The sequence below is a fragment of the Trachymyrmex septentrionalis genome, unplaced genomic scaffold, assembly GCF_001594115.1.
Source record: "Trachymyrmex septentrionalis isolate Tsep2-gDNA-1 unplaced genomic scaffold, Tsep1.0 scaffold129, whole genome shotgun sequence".
In the NCBI taxonomy this organism is placed as follows: domain Eukaryota; kingdom Metazoa; phylum Arthropoda; class Insecta; order Hymenoptera; family Formicidae; genus Trachymyrmex; species Trachymyrmex septentrionalis.
The window spans coordinates 1,524,459-1,539,089 of NW_017304428.1; the positions used below are offsets into that span (position 1 = coordinate 1,524,459).

General features: G+C 30.1%; 1 protein-coding gene across 6 annotated transcripts in view; it reads right to left on the bottom strand.

Moving 5' to 3' along the window:
* The window catches only part of LOC108756622 (BAI1-associated protein 3), a 103,019-nt gene that overhangs the window by 2,437 nt on the left and 85,951 nt on the right, over positions 1–14,631 (bottom strand). For 3 of the 6 annotated variants that reach the window (XR_001939850.1, XM_018500570.1, XM_018500569.1), the window contains exons 5-24: positions 13,991–14,158; positions 13,791–13,857; positions 13,187–13,376; positions 10,982–11,128; positions 10,814–10,858; positions 10,474–10,630; positions 9,919–10,122; positions 9,339–9,497; positions 9,060–9,229; positions 8,793–8,900; positions 8,371–8,520; positions 8,024–8,075; positions 7,263–7,304; positions 3,332–3,477; positions 2,728–2,944; positions 2,544–2,618; positions 2,097–2,210; positions 1,197–1,412; positions 516–731; positions 115–309 (exon numbers count right to left, since the gene is read on the bottom strand). Coding sequence is in view for 5 of the 6 variants with exons in the window: in XM_018500570.1 (XP_018356072.1) it covers positions 115–309; positions 516–731; positions 1,197–1,412; positions 2,097–2,210; positions 2,544–2,618; positions 2,728–2,944; positions 3,332–3,477; positions 7,263–7,304; positions 8,024–8,075; positions 8,371–8,520; positions 8,793–8,900; positions 9,060–9,229; positions 9,339–9,497; positions 9,919–10,122; positions 10,474–10,630; positions 10,814–10,858; positions 10,982–11,128; positions 13,187–13,376; positions 13,791–13,857; positions 13,991–14,158 (2,838 nt within the window). In the remaining variant the exon portion in view is untranslated. The remainder of the gene's footprint in view (positions 1–114; positions 310–515; positions 732–1,196; positions 1,413–2,096; positions 2,211–2,543; positions 2,619–2,727; positions 2,945–3,331; positions 3,478–7,262; positions 7,305–8,023; positions 8,076–8,370; positions 8,521–8,792; positions 8,901–9,059; positions 9,230–9,338; positions 9,498–9,918; positions 10,123–10,473; positions 10,631–10,813; positions 10,859–10,981; positions 11,129–13,186; positions 13,377–13,790; positions 13,858–13,990; positions 14,159–14,631) is intronic. The other 3 variants (XM_018500571.1, XM_018500573.1, XM_018500572.1) reach the window with 3 other exon arrangements.

Consider the following 14,631-nt stretch of genomic DNA (forward strand, 5'->3'; position numbering starts at 1 on the left):
TATTTGTATAAGATATTATTATTTGTATTTGTTTAATAGAACAATTTAAAATAAAAAATAACAATAATATTTACAAAATAAAAATAATAATTTAGATGTCGCATATTAACATACCAGAAGACGTTGTTGATAATAACGATCAATCAAAAAAGTTGTGTCCATTTTATGATACTGGAGGCGTTCTTCTGCGTTCATGAAACTCTGACGACGTAATACTTCTAGAGGTAAGCCTTTATCGTCAGCGTTAAAAAATCTCACTAATAAATCAAGTGCTTCGTGTAATCTCTCGTAAAACATCACTGGTTTATCCTGCAAGTAATAATTTTTTTGTTATTTTGTCGTTTGTAGTGTAATTTAAATTATTTATAAATATATAAATTTATGTGTTCTAATACATTAAATCAACTTACAAATATCGTCGAAATAATTTTATTATATGAAGGATAATCATTTTATGATCAGAGAGAAGATTAATATAATATATATTCGTACAATTATGACAAGGGAGCAATTACCTCGGCATTTCCATCCATTTGACTGCCTAATTCACTAAGGACTACCTCCCAAATGTCTTGCAGAACGCGATTGAAATTTGCGGCTAGCAGAGCCGAGTTAAGTGTTACCAGATGAACATCTAGATATTCCACGAGAGGTGCAATCGCTTCTGTAGTCGGTAAACTGTCAGGAGACCAAGCCAAGTGAAACATCGCCTTTTTCAGAGGTGGTCTCATCTATATAAAACAGATAGAACAAACAAATGTATCTATTTTTGAACTTTTCATTTAGATAAACTTATTTTTGCTATGTTTAATATATTACAATATGACTAGTTTGACTAGGATAAAAATTGTATGTATAGTTAGCAGTTTTTTTAATACGCGTTTGTTAATATAGTCTCCGATAGTTACAGCGATATTATCACGACATATAATTATGTTTGCAAACTAATAAAAGCGCCAATGATGTTTTAAAACTGGGATGTAAATTACTCTGCTTAGTGACCTTTTAAAAAGAGCAGTGAGATATTCATCTAGAGATTGCGATAATGAAGAAATTATGCATAGAATATATATTACGTGGTTGTAATTTATAAAACGAGAAAGATTAAGTTGCATTAGTTAGGAAATCCAATTTAAACTTAAGCAAACAATTTTGATTTCTTTTTTCTTTTATATCAACATTTAATCTCAAAATACCTTTGCTCCAATTCTCGAAACTATTTGATTTATAAAGAGTAACATTTGCCCAGGAGTTTGCTCCAGCGGTGTTATCATAGTGTTTCGCCACTGCATTCGAACGGATTCGCCTGCTTGATTCTCTAAAGCAGTTAAAATCTGTTCCACGCGAAGTTCCTCGCCCAGATCCAATAACCATCTTCTCACGTACTCGAGATCATTAATAGCAACGCACATCTGAAAATAGCATAAATTATTAATTAATTGTTCAACGTTAAATTAATAATTATCACATTACCCTTCTGCATATTTCATTTGCGCGATGCAAAAGGGCATTTATAACATTCTATAAATTTTGTAGTACTCTCAAAGAGAGAGAGATAGAAGGAAAGTATTTAAATTCTACGATCAACTTAGAGTTTATAAATTTAATAATATATTATTTATTTCTTAAAACATGTACCTATATTAATGAAATATACATATATAATTATTCTAAAATTTATTGAATTGAATAAATTATGATATAATATTTTAAAATATCTTTTAATTAAATATTTATTCGTAATAGCTGTGATTATTTCCTTGTTTATAATATTCTTACATATATATCTTATTATGCATTGAGACATTTCTAATGTCAAGCGCTGAAAACTTACCTTTTTTTACATATACGCATAATTGCTTTATATGTATAAAAGTTAGTCATATTTTCGATTCATATTTATATATTAGCTTCTAAGCTCTAATACGCTTTTTACATTAATCATAACGTTAATAGAATTTGCGCTGCATATCGCGTCATGCTCCGCTTGTCGTGCAAAGTTGTAATCGCATCTCATATTCTCATAGTTTAGTGAAACTACTTTGCGAAGCAGGAAGTGTACTACTGTTTGTATACTAAAGCGAAGCAATCTCTACCTGAGCGATTACCTCATCTGTGGTCTTATATGGTGTATGCTCTTCATAATATCCGCTATCCGCCAGTTTCTGATGTGTTATCTCTGCGTAGTAAGCCGCGGAGCTGCATATTGCCTACAAATAGTGTTGACATCACAATATTATTGCGATGACATTAGTGTATTTTAAGAAAATAATTATAGGCTGTATTTTTAATTATTACGTTTTCATATTAAGAGCACCATCGAATGTAAAAAATCATCGATTAACACAAATATATTTCTACAATAAGAAATTATTGTGGATACAAATTTCAATATTTTAAATCATGGATGTGAAATCACAAATTCTACATCGATGATTTACATTTAAAGCATTGAAAATTTAATCTACAATAATTTCTTATTAGAGGTATAAGCGATTTTAGATATTAAAATTGTTAAAAAAATAATTATAATATATACTTACATCGATGACTTTCAACACGAAGTTATAAGATCCAACTAGATCCGGCCACGCTAGTTTTTTCCAGAATTCTTTAATCTGTGATCAGAAAAAATATATAATTATTTACAGTTTTTTTATAACAAAATTGTGACTATTGCAGTATTGCGATGGGCACATAAATCAGAAAAATAAGAAACTTGAGTACTTGATAAAAACACGCAGTGGCGTCGATTGCCGATGTGCAGTGTTTGACGAAATATTCTCCGGTGCAGATTCGATCGAGTTCCGCAGCTCTTCGTACTCTTTGAATTGCCTTGAGTTTCGCCAGATCTAGCCATTTGTCGATTGCTGGTCTAAACCATTCGTAATACTTGCAGATCGCCAAAGTTTTATGGTCCGATTGTGGTAAATTCTCTTTCATACTAAAACAAATTTTGTGTTTAATCACAATATTGCATGATATATTTATCCATTTTCCTTAATGTAAAATAAATATGAAAAATAACCTTTCAGTAATATAAAATAAATATGAAATAAATATGAAAAGTAACCTTTCAGTTATATAAAAATATGTAAGATATTATTATATATATATATCTGTACACATATATATTTAATTTTAATACTTTTGTGATAAAACTTTTATGATTATATTCAAAATAATTTAAATTATATATGTGTTTTAATGTTAAAAAGGTAAGACAATTATATAAGCCATAAAAATGATTTTTCAGTACTCATATTTTAAATATCTATTTTAAAAGATGATTTTATTGATATAAAAATTAGCAAGTATAATAGACATTTACTTTACAAAATCTTGGAGAGCCAAGTAAAGTTCGAATATCGGTGTTCCTATCTCAGCACCGGGTGGTAGAACATATTCTTCGTCTCGATTTTGACCATGTAATTGCAAACAGGCGGTGGTGACTCTTGCGCCAAGCTCGTTGTGCATCTGTGAAAGTAATTGTTTTAATTACCCGCGATCTATTCGATCATGTAGCCACAGACGCGCAAGCACAGTGATAATATTACTTTTAATTACTTCGTTTAAACTATTATACTATTATACAATGCTATTGCACTTTGAGGCTTAATATCTTTGAAGCATTGTGTCAAAATTCGCTAACATTTTCTCAATTAACTAATTAAATAGCTATTACAAACTTTTTTCACTAAGAAAATGGGATAAAGCCCTGTCAACGAGAAAGTTTGGTACATGCCTTCTTTGTGAAATATATGTGTACATTAATTGTTCGCAAAATAATTCATACACAATCCAACATTTTGAATAAATGTCAGTTACAAAGCAATACATTATAAAATATAGTACTTTTACTTTTTATTCGAAATATTTTGTTACAAGTTTATTTTTGCATTAATACATATTTTATATTTTTATATGTGTACAATTATATTTAACAAGCAATGAATATTGTAACTTTTTCCTACAAATTATATCCATATTCTAATAATATTTGACATTCTTTATACTTTTTAAATATTATATACATTTAAATAATTTACAAAAATGAGTAGTTACGATGTCTGTTGATAGATCGTATAATAACCTTTTTTTTGTCAAAAAATATTTAATGTGTAATCCATATAAAATGCGTCTAAAATTGAATTTTGTTGAGGTCGATTTTACGCGCTACTACGTATCGTATACTTCATACGACACAACAATTTGTTGGATTATATATGCATCGTTTAAACATCGCAAGCCCTAGTGAATTTGCATACTCGGCGAAATTTATGTAAAGCTATTAAAATTCAATTTCGCGTGTTTGTAGCAAATTATCGTGTTGCACGCTGACGTGCGATCCTCTGTGACTTTGCTTAAAAGAGATCTCTATTCTCGAGAGAGGTGCCGGATGTCAGTCTCGGCGATATAGTTAACAGGGATATAATGGGAGTTATGCTTGTACAACACAGCAGATGGTCAGTATTACAAAACTTTTCAAGCATCTTTATGTAAACTGTTTAGAGAACTCACTTAAAATATACATATATATGCATTATGTTCTGGAAGTTTTAAGTACTCCCTCTAGCCCTGCGATATATTCGACAGAATTACTCGGAAATAAATGTACATACAAGCGGAAAAGAACGACCTTATTAAAAATTTGTAAAAGTTTACAATTAATTAAATTTGTTTTAATCCAACGTAATTAAATTCTTTTACGACATGAAAAAATGTGGTCAGATCGATAACAAATTGGGACTCGAGTTTTCTGTTCGAAATTTTTTCACGGTAGAGCTGAACAACTGAACAAGTTCAACACTAGTAGTTGTAAAACTTTTGCTGAAGTTTTATGGCATCTACGGAAGAAATTTAATCAGAACTCGCGAGATGTCGGATGTCGAACTCGAGGATGCGCGAAAGCATTCCTGAAAGTGTAAAAAATGTAAATTACGCGTCTTTTGTATTTTTGTTTGTTCCGCAAAAAATAAATTCCTTTTTAAGAAGAATTTTCAAGTTTCAAGTTTCAAGCACAATTATAATTCTAGAATTTATAGAAAGTAGAAAATAACAACTCAAATATTCAAAATAACATATTTTTAACTTAAATTTAAGATTGTCCATACAAACATTAAAATTCATTTTATCTCTTTACGTTTTTTCTATTTAAATAACTTTTTATAACAAATAATTTAAAAATTAAATTATCTCATTTATCAAAATATAGCAAAATAATTTCTACATTTGATTATTTTAACTATATTAAATATTCTATTAAATATTCTAATATTATATTAAATATTCTAATATTTGACATACCTATATAACTATATTGTTAAGTAATATTAACAGGTAACGTGAAACAATTTTAAATAATTTGACGTATGGGTCACCGGTGAACCAAGACATTTTCATTTACGCTTGTTATATTTTTTAAATAATACATATTTCATGATTAAAAAACAAAAAATGTATCAATATTGCATCATATATTATATTGCATCATATAATTATGTATCCACGTGATATAAAAAATTATTTTGTAATTATGTTTCTTTTTAAAGTTAAAATATTAAATGGCATAAACGGAAAGTTCTGTGTGGGTTATCGATAATCCACGCGATATGAAACGTGTGTTAATATAATCAGTATTAAAAATGTAATTATTTTTTAAACAAACAGTATTTAATCTTAAAAAGTACATTATTTCCTAAAAACATATTTTTGTAATTTATTTTAACTTATTTATTTTTTGCTGAACGGCAAGTACAGATGTATTTCTCGAGAAATGTATATTAAATAAAATATATAAAAATATAGGATTAAAATATAAGAATCATTTGATATGTGAATATAACAAGTTTGATATAAAAAATTGAGGTATAAAAATATTGGTATAAAATTTGAATACACATCACTATAAAGAATAGTATAATATTTTTAATAGTATAATATTAAAAAGTTTTTACTTCTAACAGTCTTATCTTATTGTAAAAATTAAAAAATTTTGCGTTTGAATACTTTAAACTTTGTGAATGTCAAAATAATCTATATACAAATTTAAGCGAATTTCGATGAACTATTAACATATAGTTATAAAAAGCAATAATCGCGCAAACGTGCTTTCTGATATGATACATTGTACATCGATTTCAGTTATTTTTATAACTGGGCAGTTATATGTAACGAGAAATACACCTGCGACTAAAAATAAGGACACAGGGGTAAATGAGTGGTATCATTTGCTAAATTGGCGAGCGCATGCAATCAGTACGCGTCAAGTGCAGCTGTGTTTCGCTAACGATTCGGATGGGCGCATGCAATATCCGATAGTTTTTACTCACGAGAACTACGCTATGTGAGGGTGTTGTGAAGAATATGCACTAACGGTGGAAAATAAAGACTTGACAAATGCCAAATAGCACAGTATAATCGTTATAGTTTTTTTTTTTGATATCAAGAGAGCTTATAAAACAAGCTAATTTCATAAAAAAAAGGCAAAAAATTCAATTATTGTATTGCCGATTATAAGGTAATACTAAAATGCGCGTTTTTTTTCATCGGTATGTTAAAATTGATGAAATAGATTTTTGTAAAATAATATTAAAAAATTAATATATTTTTATTATTTATAGTATAAAATACAGTAATAATTGGAATTGTTCTAGTTGGCACACTATTGCCTGCTTCGTGCATTTTGCGAGTATTATTTTTGTATTTATGTGTGTAGAAGTTGAAAGTGTGTGCTCTCCTCGCGTTAAAAAATCATATGGAACTTTAAATATATTAGTCGTTTAGATTGCTAATCAAAATATAGATTAATTTTCTCAAAACTAATGTATATATAACAGTATATACATACGATAAAGTATATTCAGTAATTACTAAGTTAACAACGTCTATTTCTTTAACTGCATACTCATACAATCTTGTTTACATTTATTATTTATTTTGCACAAAATGCGCATATTATAAGCATTATACGTACAATATAACTATACTTAATTATTAATTTCATAATACTTCTTGTCATTAATTATTATTAATTAATTGATTATTAATGTAATAATTAATTTACACATTTTTAATGGGTATGCAGCTAAAAATGCGACGATTTTACAGTTTTACATTATGCAAGAAATTCGAAGTAACAGAAAGAAAGAAAGAAAGAGTAAGAGAACAAGATAGAGAATTATAGACAAGAATAAAAAAGAGTTAATAGAAGAGAAAGAGAAAGAAAGTTTAATATTTTGTGGTGGCGATGAAAAAAGTACCTCGGATGTGTTCTCCATGTGTTTCGCCACGTGTTCCGCCAGCTATGGACAAATATCTCGTGTACAGTAAAATCGCGCTGACCTGATGGACATTTATAATTCGTCGTCACGCTTTTTCCCAACCTGGCCCCTTCAGGTCACTGCGACTTGTTTATTTACAGCGTGTCCGATGCAACCTTACCATAATTATGATTATTTTACAACTTACTTTTATTTGTCTTTAATTGTCGCGCTTGTTATTTACAGTATAACATATATTTTAAACACCATCCATATCATCATAAAGCAATATCATCGTAAATTTGGGACACTCTATATATAAACAGTAATATGTATTGTCATTTCAATGCAAGGACGTCGACCGAATATTTTTCTAAGTAACTTGAAATTTTGTCGAATTAAATACAGTAGTTTAAGAAATTCAATTGAATTTCTCTTTGATACATTCTAATTAGTGTGATTTTGTTCTTAAATTTAAGTATATTGTTCTTAAATTTATGGCTTAGAAAAGAATAATTAAAGTAATCTTCTTTCCTCATGAGATCATTTTATTCTCGTAGGCACGATCGACGTCTCAAATAAAGCGTTTAAGCCAAACATAGCACACCCAGCTTGACGACACAGTGAATAAAAAATAATGATGTGTTATGTGACAGTGTGTCTTTGACGCAATTGTTGCAAAATCACAAGTAAAAAAATCTATTTATAAATATATTTTATGATTTGTTCACGAGGAACATTTCTGTCACTTGCATTCTTACCAGCTTTTCTAATTGCTTGTAAACTGCTGAGAAATATGGCACACCATTCGTGCTGAAACATAAGATTAATATATCAATGATTAGACAATTTTCGTTATGTCAAGATAATAATAGTTTCTTAAGCTCTGTAATCTCTAAATTTATGGAAAAATCTTGTTAATTAGAAAACATTGTCTTATATATATATAGTCAAAGATATAAATTATAATAGACAAAAAATAACCAAGTGGTTTAGTACTTTTGTATTTAATGATAGAGAAAATTGTTCGCATTAATTATTTTTTAATTATACTTTTTATTTGCAATTTTTTATATTATCTTCTAAAGCAGATTTCGAAGATATTTACCTTTCAAAGAGACTGTTGTAATATAAAAGTCCTTGTTCTAGATCAACTAATAATGCAGTTACTAAGTTCGTGAAATCTTGCAAAACTCTATCGATGTCCTGATCAGGTTCCTGGTCATGGCACATTGTTTGTTGTCTAGTATCCTCGTACCTGCAAAATTTAAATCAAAATTAAATAAAATTTCAAGTTTTATCTTTTTATAGCTTCATTATTATAATCTTGTTACTACGCCATTATTTTAGTACAATTAATACAAACAAAAATGTTATTAAAAAAAAAATAAAATAAAAAATGATTGTATTTTACTTCAATATATAATATTTTTATTTATGCATTAATAATCTTATATACTAAAATAAAACTCGAAACTTATTATACGTTATTTAGAAAGATATTGTTAGCTTATGATAAGGTATTTTTACCATTCAAGAGTTCCTTTTCTAAGAGCGGTAATGATCTCACCACGAATTTCCTTGTTGAAGGGGCAACAAGTTCGAAAAGCCTTCATATTTGAAAGAAGTCCCAGGCATCTGTAACAGTAATTGTTAACATATAATTTTATATATCAATTATTATTAAGCTTAATAAAAATTATTTTTTATCCAGCTTTATACATATATCTAATATATCACAATTAACTTTTTAATGTTTGCAATTGTACGTTTTATTATAAAGATATATGGATTTACCTAAGCAGATAATCTAGCTTCGATATAGTTGGTCTATATAGAGGTGGATACAGTATCCGGTGCTGTCTAACTTTTTTCAAAGATACTTCCAGGAAATCGTTAAAGGAATCCGCCAGACACTGCTCTGCGTCGCGCGACAAAGTTTCAGTATGCCATCGATTGTCAAGTTCCTAAGATTGAGAAATAGTCTAAGTTTATAATTGTTATTTAATAGTTTTGTTAATGTAATATTTGTTGTATATAAGACAAGATGCAAGTTGCTCCGGTGACTTAAGTTACCTGTAGAAGACGATGAAGCATTCGTGGATCGACGGCGGGTTGCCGGGAACTTGCCACCCACCTTATCAAGGCTTGCTGCAACTCGGTGACATCACCTTGTACCGCGTGTTGATGTAAGATAGTTAGTGCGGTTTGCGGCAGTTCTCCAGTGAAGTCTTCCTGAAATCGCGCAAATTCATATGAAGACATAGTCTTTAATTAGTAATTTCTAGAAAGATAATAAATGTTTTAAAATACTTTATAATTTTTATGAACGAGTCAGAATTTAATTTAACAATGAAGAGAATATCGGAAAGAAATTTAAAAAATATTAGGAGAAAATGTATATTCACAAAGTTATCTATTTATCTATCTTTTTCATTCGTTTTAAAAACTTTTATTTATGATAGTTGTTTGAAATTTTATGATAATATGTATAAAATGCGACACATAATTTTGTATTATGTTCCATAAGTCTGAAAATACACGATATACTTTACCACGAGAAATTTACGTCGCTATCGTATTCAATATATGATGTAAACAATGTCTTGCGTATTAGATCTAATATGAGTTTTGTTAGCCGGCTTTGTGTACGTACTCCTTGTTTGTTCATTTCATGATTGAGGAAAATTGTGTACAGTCTTTCCTGTTGCCTTAGCTCGCCCCAATTATCCTCCTCGGATGTTCCATGATCCTCTCTCGTCGACAGCCATAATTTCAGTCTGATTCTGCCTTGGATATTACTCCTTTGAGTCCGCGCCTCAAGTTTGTACCATTGATCGACTCCAGTACTCGGAATATCCTGGAAAACAATATATTATTAAATATATATATTATTTTAACATTTTAATTTTAACATAATATTATCAAAACACTAATTATAACTCATATAATATTTAAAATATATATATAACTCAGAACAAATTCTTTAAAATTATTTAAAACAAATAAATGTCGGTACTGTTACAAAAATTTTTTCAAGATAATTAATCAGAAATCTAAAAATTTAATAATTTTCAGCCAGTTTCTAAATTAAAAGTTTTTTATTTATTATTACTGTAATTTTCAGTCAGTTTCTTCAAATTATTAAACACATAACACAACACACACATAGCTAGTTCAATAATAAATCAATGATAGATTAAACAATTACCACTAAACAGATGTTTACACAACCCAGGAAGTCATCCTGACTTCCGGATCTAGCACTTTGAGCAATTTGCTTGAAAAATCGCCCGAGCCCTTTTACGCCTCGTACTTCATTAAGTTTGATTACCGCGTCAAACACCGAGGACTCGTCGTCGTGGTCCCTGAAATTATTAATGCAAGTCTCGCAAAGCTTAGTTTGATTTTGGAATTTTTGAAACTTCATGTTTTTATATAGAAACATTTGATTATATCATCTCAAATAATTATTCTAAGCTTTGTATAATTTTTAAGATAATATAATAGTAACATAGTAGAAAATGATTACGCATGCAGTGCAAACTCACCATATGTCCAGATGGAGAATGTCTGTATTGATGTCATCAATGTCACTAAAACAGGAATCGGAGTATGGTTATGTATGAGTACACGGATTTGCACTAGTTAGACTTAATAAAGGATCGCCATTGCGAGAGCCAATTACGAGGGGTTCAGACCCCAAAGTTTTCGCTTACAAACGGAACTTCTCGTTCCAACGCGGACTCAACGTATGCGGCTTCACGGAGGTAGCTCGTATAAACTTCGCGGGTAGAGCACCGCTCAAGGACTCGCGGTGTTCCCGCCTACTGCTGTGCTCCTTACGCTTAAATGAAAGCCTGAAACTGATTTTGAATGAACAGTTTAGTACCGTCGTTACTAATGCTTCGATAATTTCTAATATCCAACCGTTTAATGATTCCTGATTACTAAACCTTGTTGTTTAATTTTTTCAACAAACTTACCTCTTCCGTCTTTAGAAACGGAAGTACTACATAATCAATAGTAAAAAATAAATAAAAATAAATAAAAATACTTAAATAAAATAAATAATAAAGTACAATCTTATTATAATCTAATATTTGCATCTTTAAAAAACTTAGGTAAATCCTCAATGTGGATTTACTTTTTCAATTCTTTTAAAAATGGCTGCGTTCAGTAGAACGCATTATGATTATCGAACGTTTTATGATTATCTGCTAAGATAGGATCTTATTCCATTCTCTCTCTCTCTTTCTCTCTCTCTCTCTAGATCTAAAAGTATAATCCAATCAGCGCAAAGAAAACTTAATTTTAATAGTTGCAAAATAAACGTTCTACTGAATGCAGCCAATAACTTCACATTTTTCATCTCTTTCAAATCTTTCTTTTTTTATAGAATATATTTCAAGCTATGTTTAAATTATTACGTTTTATTTTATATTCGACTTATATTAGTTACAGAATACACGAATCCATTTTATTTGCAACTATATATTGTAACACAATAATCTTGTATGATAAATAGGATTTTGATACTAATTGACAAATTATGTCGTTGCTGGGGATAGAGTTTTAAGTTTTCCTCACAAAGCTTCCAAATCTTCAATGCCAATATGCAGCATGACATCCGCTTGCAGAATCCGGATGGAATTTCACGCGGTTAACGAAGAGCATACACGACGTACGACACTTCCGTAGACGTCGCGTGTCTCGTTGCAGCTAGTGATGCACTGTACACTCTAAGCTCTCTTGCCGTTGCATTAATCACTTTACTTATACCACCAGGTGGCGAACAGAACAATATATGAAGATACACAGCAAAATGGGTTTGCTCTCTCAATGCTCTTGCCCGTTCTCCATTCCGGAGAACGACTCGCTCGCTCGTTCACAGAACTTGCTGCATCCGGCGCGTCCATTGTACATCGCATCGTATTGTCGCAAATGTCGTCGGAGTTAGCGTGTAGTAAATGCACATATCATTGTGGATTCGTAATGTTCTAGATTGGCACGTGCTGAATTCTTAAGTCATAATCTTCTATTATGCCAAAAATATAGTCACGTTGCAATATTTTCTCTGTTAGAAGATGGATAAAGAATTTAGAGTATCGCGCGATACTATTAATTTGTGTAGTAAATGCACATATCATTGTGGATTCGTAATATTCTAGATTGGCACGTGCTGATTTCTTAAGTCATAATCTTCTATTATGCCAAAAATATAGTCACGTTGTAATATTTTCTCTGTTAGAAGATGGATAAAGAATTTAGAGTATCGCGCGATACTATTAATTTGTGTGTTTTGTTTATAAAATCCTAAGTAATTATAGAATAATATTTGTCAATTTGTACTCGTATATGAATACATTTCATTCTTTCCAAAAGTAATATCAGTTAGATATTACTTTTTGTGATATTAATTTTTTAAGTGTCACTTATCTTAAGTAGCAAGCTATCAATTTTTATCGTACCGCTGATAACGATAGATAGGATGCAATTTTTGTGATAAACAATAAATGAGATTTTCGCGAGACAGTGCAATCGCATCATTAATATCAATCATGTTGTAATACCAATAATAGCTAATGTTTGTATGCTGTCAGGGTAGAAGATACTTTAAAAGGGGAAAGTTCAATTCGTCTACAATATGTTGACATATTTCCTACGAAATAAACAATAGAACTTCCATGAGCAATAGTTTTATTTAGAATAGTTAACACAATATCTGTCAGACTAGACTAAAAGACTACTAGACATCCTAAACTAGACGTGATAAGATTTGCTCACATCATCTCGCATTTCTAATTATAATAATTAATTGCCAAACAGAAACTACAGAAATTATAATAATATTTTTACAAAACGTTTACGTATTTTCGTATTATTTGATATGAGAATATAATCATTTCTTCCTCTCAACTTACCTGTGATGCTTTCGAAGCTTCTCATGATGGGAGTTCTCGATGTCGACGCCATCGGAAAGGGCACGAATTGCTTGCCTCGGGGATGCTGGGGGTGTATGCGGCGAATGCGCCGTTAAATTCGTTTGTGGACTCAATGGTGCACCTGGGTTGCCGGGCTGTATTCCCAGCATGCAGTAAGGATCGCTAAATCCTAAAGAACATGACAATACACTTTTTCAGTAAAAAGAATATTGTGTAGAGTGTGTATGTGATTTTTATTTTATCTATTACATTTCGATAATTTCTGATAATATTTTAGTCAGAAAATGTCTTGCAAGTATATGGTAGAAATATTTTTGCAGTAACAATATTGAGCAAGAACAATGTTTACTGCAACTAACATTTTTTCAAGATTAAATATTTTCATATAATTAAGTGAAAATTTTTAACTAAGTGAAAATTTTGTCATAGTTTTAACTTGCTCTTTAAGTTATTTGTGGAATACGATTTTGTCATTTGTTTGTAATCGGGAAACTTAGTTTTATGGGATAGTTAGTACTTTTACTCGTTTGTAATTCAAAAAGTAATCGCAGCTCGGAATGGAACTGACAATGAGTTGACTTACCATTGACGTCCTTTGCCTCGAGTCCATCAGCTTCAATCACCACCACGCTTAGCACAACAATAGGTGGCTGCAATAGTAAATAAGTTTTATTTTATTTAGTTTTTACTGTGACACAAATAACAGTACTTTGATGACATATTTTTCGAAGAGAGAAAAGCCGAGATATCGTATTTGAGAGGAAAGTTAATAAACGGATATACCTTTTCTTCCGAGGCAATATTGAGATATCGTCGGTGCTGATCCTGTGGGACTCCGAAGGCTTCTTGGGCATATCGATAAAGATCTTCCTTGTAATGCGCGTATTGTCCTGTACTGGCGCCTACAGTGTTTGCAATCGTGTAAAGAACCTCTATGTACAATTGCTCCATCTAGAAAGTAATATATCAATTTTTTAATAATATTCAGCATATAATAAGTTGCTTACGCATAATTGATATTTTTGGAAAAGTAATATATATTTTATTAAAAAAATTGTTTTATTAAATACTTAACAATTAATATTAATGTAAATACATCGTATTAAGTCAAATTATAATTGATTTTCAAAATAAAATGTTTTTCTTATAATTTTTAATAATAATACATTTAAACTTTAAATACGAAGTGCCTTACAGTTCCGAGTGTTAAGATGTTGAACTAACATTCATTTAAATTAAATTAAATTAATTTTTTCAGAAATAAATTGAGAGCCGATAAATTATCGGATTCACACAATCATTCTGATAATTCCTCCAAATTTTCCCAAATCTTAAAAATTGTAATAAACTTATTGCGAAAAATTGTGCCTCGGCCGGGAGTCGAACCCGGATCTCTTGCATTCCGTGCGAGCGTCCTTTAGACT